The sequence below is a fragment of the Myotis brandtii genome, unplaced genomic scaffold (assembly GCF_000412655.1).
Source record: "Myotis brandtii unplaced genomic scaffold, ASM41265v1 scaffold68, whole genome shotgun sequence".
Lineage (NCBI taxonomy): Eukaryota > Metazoa > Chordata > Mammalia > Chiroptera > Vespertilionidae > Myotis > Myotis brandtii.
The window spans coordinates 3,903,999-3,926,810 of NW_005370657.1; the positions used below are offsets into that span (position 1 = coordinate 3,903,999).

Here is a 22,812-nt window from a genome sequence, read left to right on the forward strand (position 1 = left end):
TTAACTCCATTTTACAGAAGGGGAAAACTGAGGCATAAAAAGGCCAGGCACGCTGTCCAGTATAGGAGGAAGAACTGGGATTTGAAGCCAGGTAGTGTGGTTCAGACCCAAGCTCCCAACGCCAGGCCGCACGACCCTCCAGCCTGCGGCCGGCTGGTCCCTCGTCCCAGGTGGTCTTCCTGTCTCGGGGGGCTCGGCGTCTGCGGCATGGCTGCCAGCAGGCCTGTTTCTGGAGACACAGACCATCCCCCTCAACTCTGGCTGCTCCTCCACGCTGCTGCCTTTTCCGTGAACTGACTGCTTTGGTCTGCTCAGCAGCCATTAGCACCACAGCCCGGGGGACCCTCGGGAGACGCCCGGCTCACGGCAGCCATCGGCCCGCTCTTTGAGCCTTGCTGGGAGCCACGGTCGGAGCAGGAACGGATGGCCCCACTCTGATGTCCGTTTTGGAGTTTTAACCCAGGTCCGCCTCTGGGACTGCAGGAGGGAGACTGCCATTCAGGCGTCCAAGAAAGAGAGAAAAAAAAACGTCTATTCATAGCCAGACAGGCTGCTCTGTGGAAACGATGCTACCAGAACGCGACATGCAGCCCAGCTGTGCGAGAGATCGCCAGAAGCCTGACCTGGGACGGTCCATGTGGAAGGTTCAAAGGCGTGGGTGCTCACCAAGCCTAGAAGATATGCCCGGATTCTCAACCGTGACACTCCTGACGAATACGGTTCTGACCCAAAACCTGAGCTTGTCTTCCAAAGCGGAATTCTCCAGACAACAGACTTTTGGCTTCAACATGCAGACTGCCGATCTGTTTCACTCTGATCTCTAGAGTGAGGATTGCTCACGCTCAGGGGAACAGCCCCACAGCATGCGCCCCCACCCCATGCCACGCACTGCACCGGCGTCCACCTGCCGCTCCCTGGAGGTGGGTGTGACTATCTCCACTTTGCAGACGAGGAAACCGAGGCTCGGCGGTGCACATTCGGCAGAGGTGGGGTTTGAAGTCTGGTGCCTGCCCAAGTGCAGAAAGTGGGGGTGAGCCCCAACGGAACCTGCTGTCTGCACCACTCAGAGGAGCTCTGGGCAGATGGGGAAGCACCGAGAGTTGTGTGGGCAGGTGCACATCTCGTGTCAGCCCCGAGGCACACATTCAGCCCTCCGCAGGCACGGAAAGAATTCCGGCAGAGGGACAGGTGGGGACGAGGTGGCCCAACTGCAGTTAGAACAGCTTCATGAGGCTGCCTTAGTCCTGCCTTTTCCAAGGGAATCCATTCACTGGGAATACGCCGAGCCCCCAGAAAACCCCTTACACTTCATTCATATGGTTGTGTCAGTGGCAGACAATCGTTAACATGGCGGCCACGCTTCCGTCAGTTTCTGGGAGCAGGAGAACCCCTGCATCCATGCATGTGAGGTCTCATGTCTCACCAGAGACCTCAGAAAAGCCCCGAGGAATCCGCCGGCCTACAACCTATATTTGAGGCTCCAGGCAGAGGAGTGATGTGTCTGAGGACATTCGACGGTGCCCACTCAGTCAACAGTGGAGAAGGGGGAGGGCCCTCCAGGCGGAGGGCACAGCATGTGCAAAGGCCTGGAGACTAGGCAAGCCCAGCACTAGCTGTGGGACAGGGGGCCCAGGGACAGCAGTGGCCTCAGGTCTGCAGAGGGGAGGGGTGCTCAGTAGGACCGACAGGGCACCGGGCACCGTGAGCATGTGCCCCACGGCGAGTAAAGGTGCAAAGCCAGGCCCAGAACTCGGCTCCCCAGATCCCCCTCCAGGGCTCCTCTGCACCCCACTCTGCTTCCCCCTGCACCGAGCCTACGTGTGATTTTACTCAATGGACCATGTGATGATTCAAAGCCCCAGAATCAGTTTAGCAGCATCTTTCCTCCATCAATGCCATATGCATACACATGACCTCGGCACCCTGCCCCGGTCACCTCAGGTAACTGCGTGCCCACAGACAGGAGGAAGGAAATGCCTACAGAACCTCCCTCTCCAGAGACCAGGCTGGAAGACACTCTCTTACTTGGTGAGCATTTATCGAGTGCCCACGGTGGGTCAGGCTCGGTGGTAGGCACTGGAAGGATTCCTACATCGTGGTTATGACCTCTAACTCACTCCCCTAATTCTTCGGAGAAGGGCAGGGCTGGAACCATGACCCCTATTTCACAGGCGAGGAGATGTGAGCACAGAGGTCCTGGGTCCTGCTTTCTCGAGATCACTGCCTAGGAGGTGTCGGGGCTGGGACGCTAATCCGGAAACATCTGACCACAGAGCCTTTGCCAAAATAGATAAGGGTCCCTGGGGGATGGAAACAGCCGGGATCCCTCCTTCCTGACCTTTATCCACGAAGCAGGCGGAGGATGCATGGTCAGGCGCCACTGGGAATGGTGGGTCCTGGTCATCATGGGAGGGGCTGCTCCCCTGGCCCAAAGGAGCATGGCCAGGGCTGGGCTTGTGCCGAGCGCTGAAGGTTCTCGGCCCTCAGCTGCCCTGGCCGATGCCGCCAAAGGACTACATGCTGACGGCCTGTGTTTCAGAAAAGCGTGCTAACGTGGACCGACCCTCTCGCCTTTGGCACCTGCACTAGAGCATATACACACGTCTAGGACACAGAGCACCCCTGGCCAGCTCAGCTCCCGGAGTCTATTCAGACCTGGCCCTGCGTGGTGACGGCTCTCAACCCTGACCTGAGTCCCTGTGTGCGTCTGTCTCCTCCACAGGAATGTCAGCCAGCGCCTCCGGTCTGCTGGTCTATCCTGTTCAGCCCCGGCCCAGTGCCTGGCACAGAGCATGCCTGACACAACTGTGCTGCTTCTGTGCCACTCTCATCCACTGGTGAACAGGGGGCCTGGGGGGCCCTCCTGGGAACCCTGCTTTAACCCACCTTAAATGGCCACAGACCCTCCAATATCCTCATGCTTTGTAACACCCTATCCAGACAGGCCTTCCTCCTCACCTCTGGGTCTCTGTCCTGGGTTGAGGAGTGTTCCTATAAACTCACATCTACCTGAAACCTGGGCATGTGGCCGTATAGGAAAATAAGGTCTTTGCAGATATAATGAAGTTAAGATGAGGTCATATAGGATTAGCGTGGCCCTAATCCAATCTTTTTAAAATACATTTTTATGGATTTCAGAGAGGAAGGGAGAGGGAGAGAGAGATAGAAACATCAATGATGAGAGAGAATCGTTGATTGGCTGCCTCCTGCACGCCCCCTACTGGGAATCGAGCCTACAACCCGGGCATGTGCCCTTGACCAGAATCGAACCCGGGACCCTTCAGAACACAGGCTCTATCCACTGAGCCAAACCAGCTAGGGCCAATGGCTGGGTGTCTTTATAAGAAGAGGAGAACCGGGACACAGGCAGACAGGGTGAAGGCCATGTGACGACAGAGGCACAGAGCGGAGTGCTGTGTCTCCAAGCCAAGGGTCACTGGTGGCCACTGGAGGCCGGGAGAGAGGCCAGGAACAGTCTCCCTCAGCGGCCCTGGGAACCCACCCTACGGACACCTTGAGCATGGACTTCTGGCCTCCAGGACTGTGAGAGAATACATTTCTGTTGCTTTAAGCCACGCAGTTTGTGGTACTTGGTTAAGCTGGCCCTTGGAACCGAGTTGTCTCCCAGCCCAGCCCGGAGCCCCGCCAGCCTGCACGTGCAGCTGCAGATGGCCTCGCTCTCCAGCCTGCACACTTAGCCCAGAGCTCCCGCGGCTCAACTTCTGCTTCTGGCGCCACAAGGGAAATGCACCAGCGGTTCCCAGGCCGGGAGATTTCACAGGCCCGGCAAGCTTCCCTCACACTCAAAAGCCGAACCTAAAGTTGCCAACTTTTTCTGGATTAAATTTCCATCTACCGTCACCATCCTGCACTTGAAGGGTGTAAGAAAAGGAGCCAATGCCAAGCCTGTCCTGAAGTTGTCTCTGCTCACATGGGTGGGTGACACTCACAGAACGCGGGGGCCGGGCCTGGGAACCAGCAAACTGGTTCAAGTCATGTGCCCTCTGGGTGATTTCTTTCTGGCCTCCTCCTCGCTCCTGTGAGTACCCAAGAGAGGTTTTCTCCGTCTTGAAATTTTAACCAGTATATTCCAGTTACCTGGTGGGTAATTCCAGTTATTCCCCTCTGAGCACTGGGGCATCTCCCAGCCCGAGGGAGGAGGCATTCCCGGCCAGTCTGAAGGAGGGGGCAGGAGGAAAATAAAATGAAAAGCAGGAGAGGGAAGCGCTGACCCTTCTTCTGAAAAGAAAACCAAATTGTGGAATTACGCAAGGGGCAGACATCACGGCGATGACTCCAGCTCCCTTCAAAGACACCTCGTAAACCCGCGCCAGCCTCGGGGGGAGAGGCCAGATGCCTGGCTTTCGAAACATCTGGCCCTGGCGGCCTGATAACCCACCAGAAGCGGGTCGCCCGGTGCTTCGTGGACGTCGCGCCCACGTCTGCCTCGTGGTGACCAGTGAGGCGGGCGGGAGAGCCACCCCAGGGACAGAGATCTGTCTGAGCACGAGGAATGCTGTTCTAGTAACTCGAGAGCACTGATCCCACAACAGAGGTGCCCGGAGGTTGTGGAACTTCTGCCCCGAGCTCAGGCGAATGGCCGTGCAGGGGTGGTCCCGCTGGACGGACAGTCTCAGGCGCAGGGCAGCAAACCTCTAATGATAAGGTCTGACGCGTCGCCTTCCAGGCCGGAGTCCATGGCTCCCTCCCTCCCTCCCGCTCTGCACGCCCAGGCTAGGGGCAGGGTGGGCCCCAGTTCTTAGGAAGCCAGGAAACACACTCTTTTCTGGGCTAAATGCCCAGATTCCTTGAGCAGTCACAGGACACGCTTTTTCTGAGCCGATCCAGAGCCACAAGTGTGGACTGGAAGTTTCTCGGGGAAGCGTGGCCCTTCGGGGACACAGACGGGCACACCTGGAATTCTAGGCCCAAAGTGGTCAGTGAGAGAGGCCCCAGCTGGCGAGGTCTGTGCTCCGTGGGCCTCAGTTTTCTTTAAAAAGAAACAAGCAAAACAGGGGTTCATTCATTCTGTCATCATGTGTCAAGTATTTTTTGAGAGGCTCATGGAGTCAAGCACTGTCTCAGACACACCTGCCCCCCAGGAGGCGGATAGAGAAAAGGCTGTTCTTGTGACAGCAAAACATCCTGTGAGGGACATGCAGGCAGGGAGCGGGTCATCATGCAATAAGGGGACCGGCTTCACAGGGTGGTTGGGACAGTTACATCCGATTGTGCAGCAAACTGCTTAGCACATGATCAGCACTCGGCCGATAAGCAGGGGCCTCCCACCTCCCATGGGCAGGGTGGGGGGAAGGGGCAACCGAAGCCAGAAGAGAAGGGCAGGAGGGGGTTGTAAGGACTGTCTGGGCTGGTTTGGGACCCTGATTGCCCCATGTTTCCCAGGAGGCCAAGGGGGTGCCCCCACCTTACCTGGTCCTAGGAGACTCCTGCTCTTTCCTGGTGGGAAAGCTCTGCCTCTGGCATCATGCCCCAGGTAAGCCACAAAAATGAGTCACGGCCCCCCCTTCTCCCACCAGCAGGACTCTGCGAGGAGGCACTGTCCTCCCTGAATTTAAAGCTGGGATCCTTCACTTATTTGCTGGGAAATCTTGCCCAAGTTTCATCACCTCTCTGAGCCTCCCTTCTAAGATCTCCCTAAAAGGCTCACCTGTGCAATGAGACTCAGAGGCGAAGTGCACACAGGAGGCCCACCCGTCCCATCTCTGCCCAGCACTGATGGGGGCGGGGTGCTCTAGAGGAGGGAACGACCCTCAGGGGGAGGAAGTGAGAGGGAAGGGGGAGTGTGGGCACTGGCCTGGGCAGGCCACGTGCAGCCCTCGGGGAGCCTGGCAGGGGGAGGGAACAGCCCCGTAGGAGAGGAGTCCGCCGGGTTGTTATTTGCTGGGTGTCTTGTCCGCAATCCTCACCTCCCTGAATCAGTCCCTCCAGCTGAGACACGGATTCTGGTGATGATAAAGTGAGACCCCAGGTATATCAAGTCACCCAGCCAGGATCTGATACACTGGCCTCCTCACCCCCATTCATCCATTCAACATAAAACTATTGGGACCTCACCCAAAGGGGTGCTCCGCAGGCTCCGTGGTGGGCCAGGGTGGGAGGGGCGTGGCAGAGCCCGTTGGCGGGCAGAACCCTGACTCCTCTAGAACTATCCTGGCCTTACCTGGCTCTGTGAGGAGAGGGCAGGGGGCTGTGGGCTAGCCTGGGCTCACCCTCCTGGGGACCGGGCCTCCATGGGAAACGCTGCCTGGACAAAGCCTGGAACAGCCAGCTCCTCCGTGGGGTGCTGCCTGCCCACCCCACTGCCGCACACCAACCCCGACGCCAGGAGCCCCCCTTGCTATGTGCCACATGGCAGCCCAAGATAGGCCGACTCCCGGTGGGCCGGCGGAACTTGTGACCCCAGCCCACACCCAACACACACAACGCACCCCAGATAGGACAACTCAGGGCTGCTCGTTTTCACAGCTTTCCTCTGACTTCTCCAGACCAATCAGTCAATCAATCAATCAAGGGAGAATAGGAATCCGATCACAGAGACGACACCTTCGCTCCCCAGGAAGGGCGACAGACCCGGCTCTTGCAGATTAATGAGCCGGCCTGGAAGTGGGGATAAATGTATTCCGTGCAGACACTGGCACGGCGGCTCGGCTGATGCACTCCCATTAACTCGGGCTCCTCTCATCCCCGGGAGTCAAAACAGCTTCCCTGACGGGGAAGAAAAAAATGACACGCAGACATCCGGATTTAGGGAAAATAACACATCCGCGGCACTGTTTTTCCCTCCCCAAAGCAGTGCTGCGAGCTTTACATATTTTATCATTTATTCTCACATTGTCCCCAGCGAGTGGCGGGCGTCGGCCTTGTTTGTCACAGGAAAGCTGTGAGAGAGGCTGAGGGTGTGAGGGTGAGCCCCCCCACCTCCCACCCCGGCTCTGACACCCAGCGGGAAAGGGCTGGGTGGGTGGGGGTGGGAGAAAGCCAAAGGTGGTTTTTGGGTGGAACTGCAGCCTCACAGGCAGCGGACAGGCTCTGGGAGAGGCCACAGGGGCATCCACACCGGGGCCTCCTTGCCAGCCTGTCTCCTGGCCCCGCCCTCACCAAACCAGTTCCACACGCGCCACCAGAATGATCTTCCTCAAACACCTCCTGTGCATACCCCTCTCCTTATCAACCTCCTGAGCTCAGCACCCAAGGCCTCCTGACCTGCCTGACCCCAGTCCCAGGTGACACCTGTCATTCCCCACGTCAGCTCCACAGGCCTCTTAGTTTCCTGCACCTCTGGGCCCCGGCACGCGCTGGGTGCTCCCTCTGGCATGCCCGCCCCACCTGGCTAACTCCTCCTGACCACCGGATGGGGGTGAGGCAGGGGCAGGCTGGAGGTGACAGGCGTCTGGGCTGGGAGTCCTCGCTCTGTTCTCAGAGGGCAGCCCAGGAAACGGACAGACCTCACAGCGACCACTTAGGAGCTATGTGATCGGAAGCAAATGTGGGGATTCTCTGGGCCTCTGCTGTTTTATCTGAAAAACGGAGCCAATGACACCCACTCCCCAAGACAAACCCAAAGCGGCCGGCACCGTGCTAGGCATCTGTGAGTGCCCCATAAATGCCGGGTCCCCCTCCTTCCCTGCCTCTGGACTCAAGGGGCCTCACCCTGCTCTGCCACGCTGCACGGGTGACCAGCCCTCCTCACGTGCGTCAGGAACCGGGGCCAGCACGTGCCCTGTCCACTCTCCTCCAAGAGGTGTCCTGGTGTGGCTCTCAGGGACGCGAGCGGGAAACGACTGGTCCCGCCCGTGCCCCTTCCCTCCTCAGCCCAGGCTCTTTCGACCCAAGGAACCAGAGTTTGGTATTTCTCTGTCTCTCCTTTTTTTCCTTTCTTTCTCCTCTAAGCAAAACTGCTTGGCGGCGACTCCTGCCTCTGTCCCCACGGCAGTTCCAAAGGGCCCATCTCATCCTGCAGAAGTGATGACGGTAATTCTGTTAATGGGAAGCAAGACGGATGGCACACAGTGCCCAGAGTGTGCGCAGGAGGCCGGGGAAGCGGCCGCCCCGGGGGGAAGCAAAGTGTGGCTGGAACACACCCTCCTTTGGGGCCTTATTAGGTCTTGAAAGAGCTGCTGCACTCGCTAAAACCTGCTTTTGCCAGCAGAAGCCTCATTTTACAGACACACAACAGAAAGCCGTAATGGGAAGGAAACCCCGAAGACTGCGCTCCCCTGCTGCAGCGGGTGGCGAGCTGGAGTCTTTAGCCTCGTGGACTCCGGGCTTAAATAAATGGGCCCGCTCGCCGGCTCACCATTTTGTGAACGCGGCGGTTTCTTTGCCGTTTAAGGACTGTTTGCCGACGGTGGGATGGGGGAGCTTTGGGAACATTTTCCTTTAAGAGGCTTGTCTGTCCCAGATGCCATAAAACCCTATGCCCTCCCGTCGGTCCCAGGAGGGAGCCCCTCCCCGTCACGCCCACAGGCCCTCATCACACACTGTCACTTCGCAGGTCTTCTCCTGCCAGGAGAACCATCGAAGGCTCTTTCACTGCAGAATGGGCGTCCATTTCCACTGTTACAAAACGGGCTCATCACCCTTCTCTCCAATTCGGGATCAAGCTGCCAAATGGTTCTTTGGGCTTCAGTTTGTCCAAATGCAAAATGAGGGTGGAGGCCAAGCCTGTTACGGAGGAGACAGCCGTGGCGGTTGACCACAGGCAGAGCAAGAGGGCGTGGAGTCAGGCTGCCCGGGGCTGTGTGACCTTGACAAGCTGTGGAACTTCTCTGGGCCACAGCCTCCTTATCCCCAAAGCAAGGCTAACCCCACCCACCTCACAGCTCTGGAGCAACCCAGCTCACATGGCAAATGGTCACTTAGGCCAATCTGGGCTCCCACGATCTTTCGGTGCTTCTCGGCCACACCCTCCCACAACACCCAGTACCACCCTGTAGGGACCACACATAGTAGGTGCATGTTGAGCGTATGCTACTGTGAGCAGAACCTGTGGACTTTTGCTGCTTAGACAAAAACATCCATTCACACTAGAGCAGATTGGTTTAGGCCTGTGGTTGGCAAACTGCGGCTCGCGAGCCACATGCGGCTCTTTGGCCCCTTGAGTGTGGCTCTTCCTAAGCCTTAGGAGTACCCTAATTAAGTTAATAACAATGTACCTACCTATATAGTTTAAGTTTAAAAAATTTGGCTCTCAAAAGAAATTTCAATCGTTGTACTGTTGATATTTGGCTCTGTTGACTAATGAGTTTGCCGACCACTGGTTTAGGCTGTGTGTTCCAGGAGCCACAGGCCTGGGCTCCAATCCTGGCTCTGCCACAAACCTACTGTGCGTCCTTGAACAAATGACTCAGCCTCCTCGCTCAGCTTCCCTTTCCTGGTCTAGGACTAACGGAGCCTGCTCACAGGGCCACTGAGAGGAGTCGGAGCGATAGTACATGGCCAGGGATTGCCCAATGGCCCTGGTGACCAGCAGCCTTGAGAAAGAGCAGCTGAGTCCTGGGAGAGCTTGAGAAAAACTCCCGAATTTACACCAGGGAAGTCACTTTCTCAGACACCTGAGGCAAAGGAAGCCCGAGAGGCCATCCCAGCCCGTGGGAGAGCTGGGACCTTGAGCAACAGGCACATGTTACATCCCCTGCAACCGCCTTGGGAGGGAAGAGAGACACTGGGGGGTGCATCCCTCCACCAGGCAGCCCGGAGACACCACGCCCTCCCAGGCCACGGCCCTGTCCACCTGTCTGCAACGCTCGGACCAGTAACACTGAACACACTTCATTCGCTTCTTGCTCATGATCGCCCTCCCCACCCAGCACGCCAGCTCCGTTACCTGGTGGGTAATTCCAGTTATTCCCCTCTGAGCACTGGGGCATCTCCCAGCCCGAGGGAGGAGGCATTCCCGGCCAGTCTGAAGGAGGGGGCAGGAGGAAAATAAAATGAAAAGCAGGAGAGGGGGAGAGAAGCGCTGACCCTTCTTGTCTTCACGATGCGTTTAGAACAGTGCCCGGCTCTGTTGGATGAACGAACGGCCAAGCAAAGCAGGAGGGGATGACCCGTTTGGGGAGGGCGGCTCTGGGCTGTGATTTCCAATGTGTCCCGGTGTGGAAGGTGCTCCCGAGAGTCATGGGTGCACCGAGCTGCAGGCCTCACTCCACAGTGTCAGGTATTATCAACACAACAACGCCACCCCTGCTGTGTGCCTGTGGTGCACAAGCTGATCTCACTGGGTCATGGACACTGCCCCACAGGCAGCAACTGAGATTACCCCTCGCTTTGCAAGTGAGAAAACTGAGGGCCCCAGGGGGAAGTGACAAGCCACGGAGACAGGTGAGCAAGAGCTGGAGATGTGACTTGTGTCCAGATGTGTCCAGACACCACTGCCTGCCTCCTCCATCTCTGGGCCTAAGTGTGGCCACGGGGCTGGCTGGATCTGGGAGGAATAAAGCTGGACCGGGAGTCTCGGGACCCGCTCCCATCCCCACGCACATGCAGCAGATGGTGGGGGCAGAGGCTCAGCCGGGCCTGGGACTATGCAAAGGGCACTGGCTTTGGGGGTCAGCTGGGCCTGGGTTCAACGGTTTTTAAACTGTGTGGCTTATGGCTTTGCACCGGTGGCTTCATTCTCTGAGCCTCAGTTATCCTCATCTGAAAAATGGGGTCAGCGCCAAGTTGTGAGGATTAACTACGGCAACACAGATAAAACCCTTGGCCAGGTCCCGGGCCCCCAGCAGGCACCGAATAACAAGCACAGCTAACTCTACCGAGCCTCCCTCGTTCATGTTTCAAGAGTGGCCAGACATCCACATCCCGTGGCTGCCAGACCCCCAAGTTCAGGGCTGGGAACAGCGTGGGCGGCTGGTGGAATCCGAGCTCCCCGCCCTCTCTGATATCCAGGGCACCATCTGCTTGGCGTGCTTCCCGAGCGAGCGGGTCAGCAACCTTGTCATTTGATTTCTGACCCTTGTCACTCAAGGACGGGAAGTCGGAGGGGACGGGTTTGTCACTCACTGCAACAACATCCAGCAACAACGTGAGGGATCAGATCAGGGCATTTCCGAGGAGGCCCATGTTTACGGTGCCCTTGGCACGAGAGGCCCTGGGCAAGGAGGGAGACCGGCTGACAGGGCTCACATCCTGGGCCCGTGACAGCGCCTCACAGAAGGACGTTTACTTCAAGTAAGATCTGGCTCCGAGCCCTCGGGGAGACCAGGTGCAGGGGCCACGCTCTCTGTGAAATGTGGGTGTTGCCGGGAGGAGGCCACAGCCCTCCTGTCAGGGCCAGTGGCACATGCAAGTGACCGGTGCATCAGGCCTGCCCTCAGAAGGGAGCCCGTGCTTGGGGCTTCAAGGTCTGTGTTCACGTCTTGAAAGCCCTTGAACTTTTAGGTGAAGTCTGGTGGAACAAAGACGCACGTGCCGGGGGCCTGGAGCCTCAGCTCACCTGTGGCCAGCTTTCCCCAGGCGGGTTCTCGGCTGCCCGCTCCCCTCCCCAGCCCAGCAACCTCTGCCGCCCTCCATCCTTGGCAGGGGCCTGGGGAAGGTTGGGGTCCGATGAGCTCACACACCCAGCCACAGGGTGGGGCTCCAGGTACCTTCGAGGGTCTGCACTTGCCCCAGGAGTGTCCCCGTGCCCAAGGGAGCGTGGCGTTAAACAGCTTGTAAAAAACATGATGGGGGAGAGACTGCAGAGGAAAGGAAAACCCTTTTTTCACAAGGGGACCTGTGTTTTCATTCTGTCCTGGGCCCCGCACATTATGTAGCTGGCCCTGCCTTCCATTTCTATGACACTCTGACCCCTCCCCCCTGGCCTGAAGGATCGTGGGGACACCCCCAGGCCTCTGCAGAACTAGACACAACCGGGTCTGAAACAGTCACCGCCTGAGAAGCTCCTCAGAACTCAGCACCGCCCCCCCCGCCCTCCGCCCCAGCAATCCTCCCTCCCAACAGGTCTTGTTCTTCAAACCCCTGTGGTTGGTCATTTATTCCATCTCATGGGCCAGGCCCGGTTTCTGGTGTTGGAGATGTGACCATCAACCAGGGCTCAGCGCGGGGATGAACCGGGCGGACTGATGGTGGCAGGGTCAGGTGGAGGGAGCCGTCCAGCAGAGCATCAGGGAGGGCGTGGAAGCCGCAGCTCCTCCGGCTGCCTGGGAAGGCTGGGGCGTGGAGTCAGCTCTGGGAGACGCAGGAGCCCCGCATCTGTAAGGTGGGCTGCCAGAGCCTGAAGGGGCTGTGTGTCTGAGTGTCCCCCAGCCCGGCAGGCACTGCAGGGAGAGGGCACAGCCCAGGCAAAGGCTGGGGCACGGACGCTAACTGGGGGACAGTCTGCAGCGAACTCCCTTCGGGGCCACGATGGCTCTGCGTTAGATATTTGTTCCCTGTGGTTCCTATTCCCACCTGACATTTTACAGGCATCCTTTCTGTGACTTAGGAAGTCCAGGTAGGACCCAGCAAGGGCTCAACCAGGTGGCGGTGGAGGCTTTTCTGATTTGACTCATCACCCAGTGAACAGAACTCAGACTGCGGAGTGGAGCCACCCTGGGCTTGATCCTGGGCCTCCCCCCAGCTGTGGGGCCTGGGCCCCATCGGACCTGCCCTGAGCCTCAGCTTCTCATCTGTAACTTGGGGTTAGTAAGAGTCCCATCCTCAAGAGGTGGCTGTAGTGATTAGATGAAATGGTGTCAGTGAAGGGTACAGCATACAGCAAGTGCTCAATAAATGCCAGCCATTGCTACTGTCGCGAAATCCCAAAACATCAACTCAGAAACCCGAGTATCGCGTGCTGCTTCCTGGGACCCGCGAATCCGCTCCCTCCTCCCCAGCATCTGCCAGGACTCTGCTTGGAGACTGACTGTTCGCTCCCCCATTGTCATGTCGCATCCGCCCATAAATATTTAAACAACATGTCATCAGATTATTATAACATATGATCTATAGCACTGATGTGCTGCAGTTCTGCACATTTGGGCTTCGTTTTCAGAATATCGAGACATAAAATATTTATGTATTTAGCCAACCACGAGATCTCACATTCTGTCTCAAAATGCTGGGTGGTGGCAAGACGCTGAACTGAGACGCAACGTGTGAAGGGTATGCTTTGTTCTCACGTCGGTTCCTGGGCATCTGGATTGTTTCTGGCTCATGCCCGGGACATCGTCGTGTGGCCTGTGCACGGTGGCTGGCTGTGTGTATTACCGAAAGCAAAGGGACACAGACCAAAGACATCATCAGAAGGGGGTGGGAGTTCAAACCACTAGGAGCTGTACCATTTTCATTTTTTTTTTTAATTTCCACAGGTCTGCGCATAGTAGGTGCTCAGTGAACGTCCATAAGGAAATGAATTAGCTCATCTGTAGCCCAAAGCACCACCCAGTGGGCTGGCACCCAACACGACTTAGTAATATTGGTCCTCCTGTTTCATTCTCTCTCCAGTGCCCAGCACCAGGCCAGGCGCGGAGAGGGATCCAGGGAATGTTGCTGGATGAATGGCAATTGTAGGAATAAACGTGTGACCAGACAAATCACTTAATTAGCTAATAAATTAATGAAGGATAATGATTCCCTGGTCGGATTACACCGTACAAGACCCTCCTCCTGAGAAATAAAGGCTCTCCAGTAACCCGTGGTGGGTAGGCAAGGGGGTTTTTCTGGGTAATTAAATAGCTCAACTGCTAACATTAGCACATCGCGGTGACCATATGCCCCGGAATTTTCCGCACTGTGCAATTTCAAGGATGCCGCCCCCTAAGCCATTCCAGCACCCAGGAACTTCTCACACACCAGCGACCAAACAGCATCTTCCAAACTTGCCTTTCCTGCCCCCCAAATGTCACTAGAATGCTTGTACAGACCACTGTCCTTTTGAGAGTTTGGAAACGGCGGTCTTCATGTGCCTAACCTATAGATGACCGATGTCTGAAGAGCTGGGATGTCATGGAAGGAGGCGCAAACTGAAGGTGTTAGCTTGGAGTAAAAGTATTTCCTTTGCGTGGTTCCTAAATGTCATGCTGTCACCCTCAGGAGCAGACAGCTCCCACCCTGGTCCCCAGCCTCCACACAGACAAACATCTAGCCCCGTTTCCTCCTGGGTTAGCTAAGGAGGCTGGCATTTGAAACAAACACAAAAGGCCACTGAAATTCCTGCGGGAGACGAACAAAGGCAATGCCCGCCACTGAGGTAGGCACGCCACGTCTGCGCTTGAGATCCGGCTGTAACTGCATCCGCCGGGACTCAGCTGGACCTGCCCAGCTCCCGGGGTGGGCGCCCGCTCCCTGGCTCCCTGGCTGCCATGTGGTGCCCAGCGGGCCACCAGTTAGGGAAGTATTTCCTTTCAACCCGGGCGTCCCCGTTTTCTGGGCTGGGTGGAATGCGGAGTCCCACTTATTTGTCACACAGCAGTGTCTGTGCCGCGGAGCCTTGGGAGGGTTTAGCCCCTTCCCCTCCCTACGCAACCCCCAAAAGATATGCCCTCTAGGAAAGGAGGTGTGCTTGATAGAAAATGTAACTTTAAGACAAGGCACTTGCCCATTCCAACCCAAAGCCCCTCCTATACAGACACTCAGGAGCAGCCTGGGAAGAGAGGGGCCAAGGATGGAGACCCTGTGACCCTGGGAGGTACAAGCCCTTCTGGACTTATGTTCTTCCTACTTGGAATACTTGGCGGATGAGCCTTCCTCTGAGAAACCTTCTCTGCACAGAGGAGACTAACAGGCACCACTCAGCCCTTCACTGCCCACTGGGAGGGGCACAGTTTGCTCACAGATTCAGGAACTTCAGATAAACATTCTCCGAGCATCCGGCCACTTAGCACTTTCCACCGTGAGCCAGGCACGGTGCTGGGCCCCAAGGACACGGCTGTGGTTCACAGACCAGGTCTTACCCTCGTGGAGTTCAGGTTCTAGTCTGGGAGGCAGATAACACACACAGGATGTCAGGGAAGGGGAAGGGCCCTGAAGGAAAATAAAGCCGGGCCAGGGAATGGGGGGGGCGGGGGGCTCGTTCGGATAGGGTGGGTCTGGTGGGGTCCCCTTGGAGAAGTGACTGTTGTAGTGTCCTGAATGAAGGCTAGGAGCAGGTCATGGGAATGTGGGGGAAGGGTTTCAGGAAGGAGGGACAGCAAGTGCCAAGGCCCTGGGGCGAGCGCATGCTTGGCATGTGTGAGGGAAAGTAAGGGGGCTCCCTGGCTGGAGCAGTGTAAAGCCACTGAAGGTGCAGGGACCCCACTGCTCTTGCAATAAAGACCAAATCTCACCCGGGTCCGGTCGGACCTCAGCAGCCTTCTCTTCCACCTTATGCCTCTGTTTTCTGTGGCTGACCCCCCCTTCCCCCGGGCCTTCTCTTAGATAAGACAAATGCTCTGTGCTCTTAGCATGATAACTCATCACAGGCTGTTCCCTCCAGCTGCCCAGGAGGCCCCCTCCAGGCCCTGGGCCTGGCCACAGACGCACAGACCACATAACGGGCACATCAGATGGCAGCCTCTGCCCTACGACTCTTTAGACCCAACCCCCACATGCGGGTTCCTCCCAGCACTCACGCTAAGGATATCGAAGCACCATATATCCTGGATTCTGTGTCTTTGTCCCATAAAATGGGCATAGTGGTACTTACGTCATAGGATGGCTGGGAGGATGAAGGGGTCCATGAGAGGGTTATAGAATAGAATGTACCACGTGGTAAGTGCTCATACAAAGGACCTATTGACGGGCTCAAAGGCTGAGGAAGTGGCAGGAGGTCCCTGGCTTCACACTGTCTGGGGTCTGCCCACGGCCCGGGCCCCTGTCCTGCTCCCAGCACCCCATCCCACAGTCCCACACACCCACTCACTCTGCGGTCTTCCTGCCCTTCACCCCTGCCCTCTCAGGTCTCCGGGCCTCAGGTCTCTGGCTCAGCTGCCCCTCCCTCCTGGACGTCCTTCCCTTCCCCAAAGATGCTTACTGCAAATCACCTACAAGGGAGTCGTGACACTCGTGTCCCCACCAGCTGGTGGCGGGTCCAGAGTGGGGTTGTTAGAGGTTCTCTGGGCCAGCTCCCAGCACCATGCCTGACCCGGAATGTTGGGACGTGTTTCTTGAACGAATGAGTGAACGGACAGCCACATACCAGCCAGCGTGGGCGTGTCTGTTAACAAAACAGAGTCCACTCGACCGGCACAGCACCAAGTGGTCTGTGCTTCTGCAACAAGTCTCAGCCACAGCCCAGGCCCAGGCGCCACCACCAGGGCCTTGGCTGGAGGCTGCAGCGTGGTCTGGCTGAGCCACGGGGCAGCCACAGACGCCACGGAGACCTCAGGCTGGAACCATCTCTAGGGGCCTCAGTCTCCCGCTCTGGAAAGGGAGAGGCTTTCATGCTTTTGATGTTTAAGCGCCAGAACTTTTTCTTATACTAGCCCCCCCCCCCACAATAACATAACATTAACCATTTTAAAGTGAACAATCCGTGGCATTTAGCACATTCACAAAGTTGTGCAACCGCCACCTCTACCGAGCTCTGAAACATTTCCATCGCCCCGAGAGGAGTCCCTGGGCCCTCCATTAAGCAGTGGCTCCCCTCCCCCAGCCCGAGACCCACCGATTTGCTCTCTGTCTCTAAACTTATGGATTCTGGATATTTCCTATAAGAACCTTTTCTTTAAAAGACTCTTGTGCAAAACCTCCTCATGTAAAACGTGATGGGAGGAGCGCCGTGGCTGAAGGCAGGTGTGGGTCCCCCCGCACCCCCGCACCCTGGAACTCACGCCCCTCACTCACAGTGGCTTTTCAGGGAAGTCTATCCCAGGCCCTTTCCTTTCAGAATTCTAACCCTAACGTTGGAGTTCTAAGGCAAGTCACCCCAAACGGTGTCCGAGAATCGAGGGCCTCGAGCCTGATGTGTACAAAACCTCCTCATGTAAACTGTGATGGGAGGAGCGCCGTGGCTGAAGGCAGGTGTGGGTCCCCCCGCACCCCCGCACCCTGGAACTCACGCCCCTCACTCACAGTGGCTTTTCAGGGAAGTCTATCCCAGGCCCTTTCCTTTCAGAATTCTAACCCTAACGTTGGAGTTCTAAGGCAAGTCACCCCAAACGGTGTCCGAGAATCGAGGGCCTCGAGCCTGATGTTACTGACCCATTTTCCGGATGAGGAAGTGGAGGCTGGGCCGGAGGGGGGTGACCAGCAGGTGCCGGACTGAAAGACCTCCCGGGCCTGCTGGTGCTCCCCCCTCACCACACACACCACGTGGGCAAATGCCCGCAGAAACCGCCTCAGGAGGGGCAGCCATTCCCTGTGGACAAGGATCTCGCTTCTCCCTCAGGAAAAAATGTCAGCCTGAGGGAATGCCACATGGCTTAGTCCATGCCAAACCCGCATGGCCTCCCTCGGGCCTCTGCGCGGGGAGAGGGCCGCTAGCTCACTTCTGTCCGAGAGCCACCTGCCCCGCCTCGGGTCTATGACAGCCGCTGCTGTCAGCACAGACCTCTGATGGAGCTGGAGCCGCGTAAATAGCCAACGTGACATCTGCCTTGCTTAATAACGCACTGTGGCCGGCTCGGCTCTGGGAGCCTCCCGAGACCCTCCAACTCCAAGAGGTCGCACCACAACGATGTGTCAGGCTCACTGTGTCGCCTGGCAGGGGGAGGGTGGAGAGGAACGAGAAATACTGATTTCTAAACGTTTTCCAGGGGTGCCCAGGGCCACCTGACATTTAGATTTTGCTTCTTTCCAAACTGCTGCTGTCCCCACCCCGTCCATTTTGAGGGTCATTGATCACGGAAAGTACTTCAATGACACCCCCTTCTGCCTCGTTCAGGGCCTCACTATGCAGGGGCACTGAGCTGACACGGACAAAGAGAGGACCGTGCGGCCCTGGGCGGGTCCTCAGTAATGAAACGCTTTCTATGGTGTCTTTCGTAAAAACGGGGGAGTGGGCGGCAGGCACGGACGAGGTGCCCCCTACACGCTGAGCGTTGTGTATGCATCACTTCACGTGGTTCTCCCCGCAGAGGTGAACGACTGGCTCCTGAGTGGTACCAAGGCGCACGTTCTTCACTGTGACTGCGGGCGAGGGCCTCCCCCTCGCCGGGCCTCAGTTTCCGTTTTCTTCTCTGGATTGTGAGCCAACTGAATTCCTCACCTGCAGCTTGAACCGATCAGAGCTGAAGGTCGTGTGTAAAGTAATTCCAGTTTCAAAGATGCTGGGGACGCAAGGAACAGAGAGGGCAGGCTTTGGGGGCCAATTCCAACTCTGCCGCATCTGCAGGGAGAACGGGTCTGAGGGACTCAACCCAGTACCTGGGCTCAGGAAGTGCTCGGTAAATGGCCCTCCGTGCATTAGGGTCAAGCGCCGCCCCCTCCCCCTGACCAATTTTGAAGTGTGAAGGTTAAACAACTCCAGGAAAATGCAGGCTCTGAGTGGCGGCTTCCCTCCCCCTTCCCTGGTCCGAATTCCTTCACACTCTGTGGATTTCCTACATAAAGCCCCTTTTTCTTTTCTATGAGGTCACCATCACGCAGATGTCTAAGAGAAAGAAAGAATGGCTCCATGCGGATCAAGGCCGTTGGAACTGAATGCATTTCAGATCCGGCTACGCCACCACCTTCTCGCTTCCCCCCCCCAGACAGAGCCCCCCCATCCCCACCCCACTGCGGGTTTGGAGGGGTGCGGTGATCCTGCCGGTGGATGCCAAGTAGCCTGGCTAGAAGACCGGTCCTTTGCCACCAGACCACCCGAGAAGTTGTCTGTGGAAAAATCCAGAATTGGAGACAGCGGCAGAGGCTGTGTGTGGGGGTCTGTTTCCACACAAGCGAGTCCTGTTCGAGGGACAGATGTCAAAATGCTCGTTCAAGTTCCCAACTTAAACATCACAGGAAATTACACCATCAACCGGTCTGCCCTAATGTCAGCTCCTGTCTGGGAGTCGGGCCTGAGAAGCCTGTCGGTCTAATTCGGTTTCAGCCAAAGGAAGGGACTGTGTGTATGTCGCCAGCTCCAAGAGAAAGGAGTGAAGCCACTGGCCTGCTTATTTTCTTTCTGAACTAACATTTTCCCCAAAAAAGCTACCTTGTCACGACCCAAGAGTCAGAAATGAGAAGATGGCCAAATACCAAAACGCCACTGAGGGTCCCCGGCCAAGCCTGGCTATCGGCTCACATCAGAGCAATTTCACAGACACTCGCAGGGCGCCCAGACCACCCCCAACGACTGCTGCACCCCAGCAGCCCTCCAGGTCCCCTGAGCTCCACGGCCTGGCGCCCTCTGAGGTGATGGCCAAGGGGAGGGCCGTGGCATGTGCACGCTGCTTCCTAAGAATGACGTCAGGGAAAAAAGAAGATAAAAATGTAGAAACAAGGACTATTTTTACCTCTCCAAATCACAGGCCAGACGGGAGAGAAATCCATCAATGCCAGAAATGTGGCTGAGCCTTCGCTCAAGATCTATTATTTCACACCTTAAATTAACGCATCTCAAAGCAATTTGCAAATGTTCATCAACTTGCAGGAAGAACGGGGAAGGGGGAGAAATGCCTTTTCCTTTCATCACCGGACGACACTTACGGGGCACCACACCCCCCAAACCCCACAGGTCCTCATGCGCAACCTTCCTTGCAAGTACCGTGTAGTATAAACCCAGATGTAAAGGGGAAATGGAGGAGGAAAAGAGGCAGGCACAGGGCTGAAATGGCCAGGGACAAGGAGCCGTTCAGAGCCGAGAGCCGGGCCCCTGGGAGGCGAGGCTCCACCATCAGGGGCCGGCAGGCTGGGCTCTTCCGCAGGGCAGGGTCCCAGCTTGCTTCTTTCCCACAGGAGCCTGGAGGTGCCAACCTGTATTTAATCTCGCATGACTCACCAGGGTCCTCCATTCTCCACCCTGTAACTCCTTCTCTTGGTCTGACCGGAAAAGAGGAAGGGAATAGTCTTCTCTTTCTGACAATTGTTTGGACACTTCCCTTCTGAAAGCAATCTTTGGCACTTAGAGAGGAAAGAGAAATGTGAATGAACTGTAGCCCTTTTCTATCTGACAGCTCTGGCCCTGGGCGTTCGTCACCTACCCCAGAGAGGCCACGGGGGACAAGGACAGAGGGCGGCCTTCAGAAAGACCTCTCTGAGGACAGCTGGGCAGGAACCTAGCATGACTTAATCACTTGTGTTTTGTTTTTGTTTGGTTTTTTTTTTCAGCAGAAAAGCAGGACAAAGGCAGACAGACCTGGGTGAAGGTTATGAACTTCAACTCTGGAACCAGAGACGTGAATCCTGACTTTGCCATTTGCCAGTTTATGACCCTGCCCACGTTACCTAACCTCCCGTGTCTTCATCTTCCCCTCCAAGATCAGGATAACAATCCTGGACCTTCGCCCTGGGCCAGACACTGGACACAGCGACTGTCACTTTCCAGGTTCAGCGGGAAGAAGACTATGGGCTCTGCTCAGCCAAGATGGGTTCAAATCCAGGGTCAACCAACCGCACATGAGCACATGACCTTCAGCACGTCGTTTAATCTATGTGTGCCCCAGGCTCCCCATCTGTAGAATGGGTATCCTCATCGTTCCCATCTCACAGTGATGGTGAGTCGATTGGGTGAAATAAGGTGCTAAAAGGACCCTGGCTGGCAACCGGTATGCGCTCAATAAACCAACAGTGGCCATTAGATGCAGTGCTACTTTCATAATATTATGTACAACATTTCATCTCTCTGAGCCTCGGTTTTCTCACCTGTAAAATGGAGATAATAACCACCTCGTTCACGGTGAAAATTAAATGAGGGGATGTGTGTAAAGGCACTCAAGCACCCAGTCTGTGCCCCTTTGCAAGGCAAATGTCATACTCCTGATGCTGGAAAAAGGATCGGTGGGAAGTCAGACAGGTGACAGGATTCTGCTCCTACCTCTTCTTAGTGGTCCCAGGACACGGCTCGACCTCTCTGGGCCTCAGGTTCCTTGTGCAGATAAAACCAAAATCTGCAGCATGACTATTGGGAGGGTTATGGGCACACAGTGGGTGCTCCATAAATGTCACTTCCCTCCCCTTTCCCCTGCTCCTTCCTTGCTCAGGGCCACCAAAAGTGCCACTTTTGGCAAAGCCAGGAGCACCTTTTCTTGAAACCTGAACAGCCCTGAACCCAGACCAACCCAGGCTTAAGTCTGAGACTTTAGTTTGTGGAGATAGAAACTACTTCGTAGTCATTTTCGAAGCAGACAGGACGGCCGGGGCTGACAAACCACAGGGACCATTTTAAATCCTGGGCCTTTCTTCTGGGAAGTTAGGCAAGAACCTTCCCAAATGTTTGCCCGTGGGGCTCTCTGCCAGGGAGTGACTCATCCACAGCTCCCACAGGCATATTTTATTTGGGGGTGGGGGATGGAGGGAGGGCCCGGCCTTGATGGGGGAAGGGGAGGCAGCACTTCCAGCAAACCCAGAGGTGTTTTTTTTTTTCTTTCTTCATTTTTTAAGACAAAAAAAAGAAAAAGAATGTGGGTCCTTTTTGTTTCCTTCCAGGTTTTGTTTGCTGAAAGAAGACGTCCAAAGTTCACTCGGCGAGCTGCTGAGTGGGGAGCAGGCACTTCCAGCCGCTCCGCATCCCTTTCAATGAAATTCTTCTTCCATGAACGCCATGGTTTTCAAATGTGCCTCGAGGTTCCCCTGCACGTACAGCGGGCGCCGCAGACGACATTTTCCCTCAGAAAGGCAGGCTGAACTCCGACAATTCAGAGAAACTAGGGGGCTCCAGAGCTTCTAAAGTTTGCCTTAAAGCAATTAAGACTTTCGACTGGAGAGATTTTCCACATGCATACAGCACAAAAGAACTGTCAGTCAAAACGGCGGGGACAGAGCTGGGAAGGGGGTGTCCCAAGCCTGCTGGGTCGATTTGTTACTGTCTTGGGGGCTCTGGGAGGCCCGGGCTGGATACAAACAAACCAGAGGAGTAGCTTTCTATTTAGCAAGGTAGGCAGAGAGCCGCCCAGACCCAGTGTCTGGGGACCCCTGGTCTCCCCAGGGCCAGCCTTGCTCCGCCCCCCTCCCCCAGCCCCCACCAGGCCTAGGGAAAAGGTTAAAATTAGCCAGGGTCAGAGAGGGACAAGAACAAAGCTAGGGGACCCAGCAGGCTAGCTAGGAAGAGCTGGACACAGGTCCCCCAGTGTCAGGCCCACCACAGCCCGGCCGTCTGCTCCTCCTGGAGCCCCTGAGGGTCTGGCCAGTGACCCTGCCAAGACTTGGCTCTGAGGCCACCCTTCTGCCAGACCCAGCCAGGCTCTGTGGGTCTGACCTCTGGCCCCCTCATTTACCAAACAAGGCCTGGCACCAACTGGGTGACCACGCCAGGCCTGCTTCTCTCCATGGGCTCCCTGGCATTGGGACCAGGCGGGCACATCACACAACAGTCCTGGTGGGCGCGAACGGGGACCCTCAGCCTTCCTAATAAACATTTCTGCACACTCCTGTGCACTCATTACACACTCCCAGCCACACATGAACACTTTTGTTCTCAGAGGCGCATGAATACCCGCACCAATCACTTGTGAACGGTCATACACGTGTCCTCCCTGAATCCACACACACTCGGTCACAAAAGTGAGATCTTAGCTGAAGCGCTTGGCACATAGTGAACACTCAGGAAATGGATCAATGGGAGCCATGTCCATACCCGTCCCCCCTCCCCCATTCACCCCAAACCACACGAGCCGGGCACCCCGCCGTGCACACGCACCAACTCTGCCCCAGGCACCAACACACACTCCTGCGAACACAGCCTGGGGGGCAGATGGACACGCACGGTCGGACGCACGGCCGCGGACACGCTACACTCAGGCTCCCCAGCTC

General features: G+C 56.6%; 1 protein-coding gene across 1 annotated transcript in view; it reads right to left on the reverse strand.

The window, feature by feature from the left end:
- Positions 1 to 19,951, reverse strand: part of NEK6 (NIMA-related kinase 6) — a 64,877-nt gene extending 44,926 nt beyond the window's left edge. Inside the window, exon 1 of the mRNA XM_005881520.2 lies at positions 19,844 to 19,951. Within this exon, the coding sequence (XP_005881582.1) occupies positions 19,844 to 19,856 (13 nt within the window). The 5' untranslated portion in view covers positions 19,857 to 19,951. The remainder of the gene's footprint in view (positions 1 to 19,843) is intronic.
- Positions 19,952 to 22,812: the final 2,861 nt, after the last annotated feature.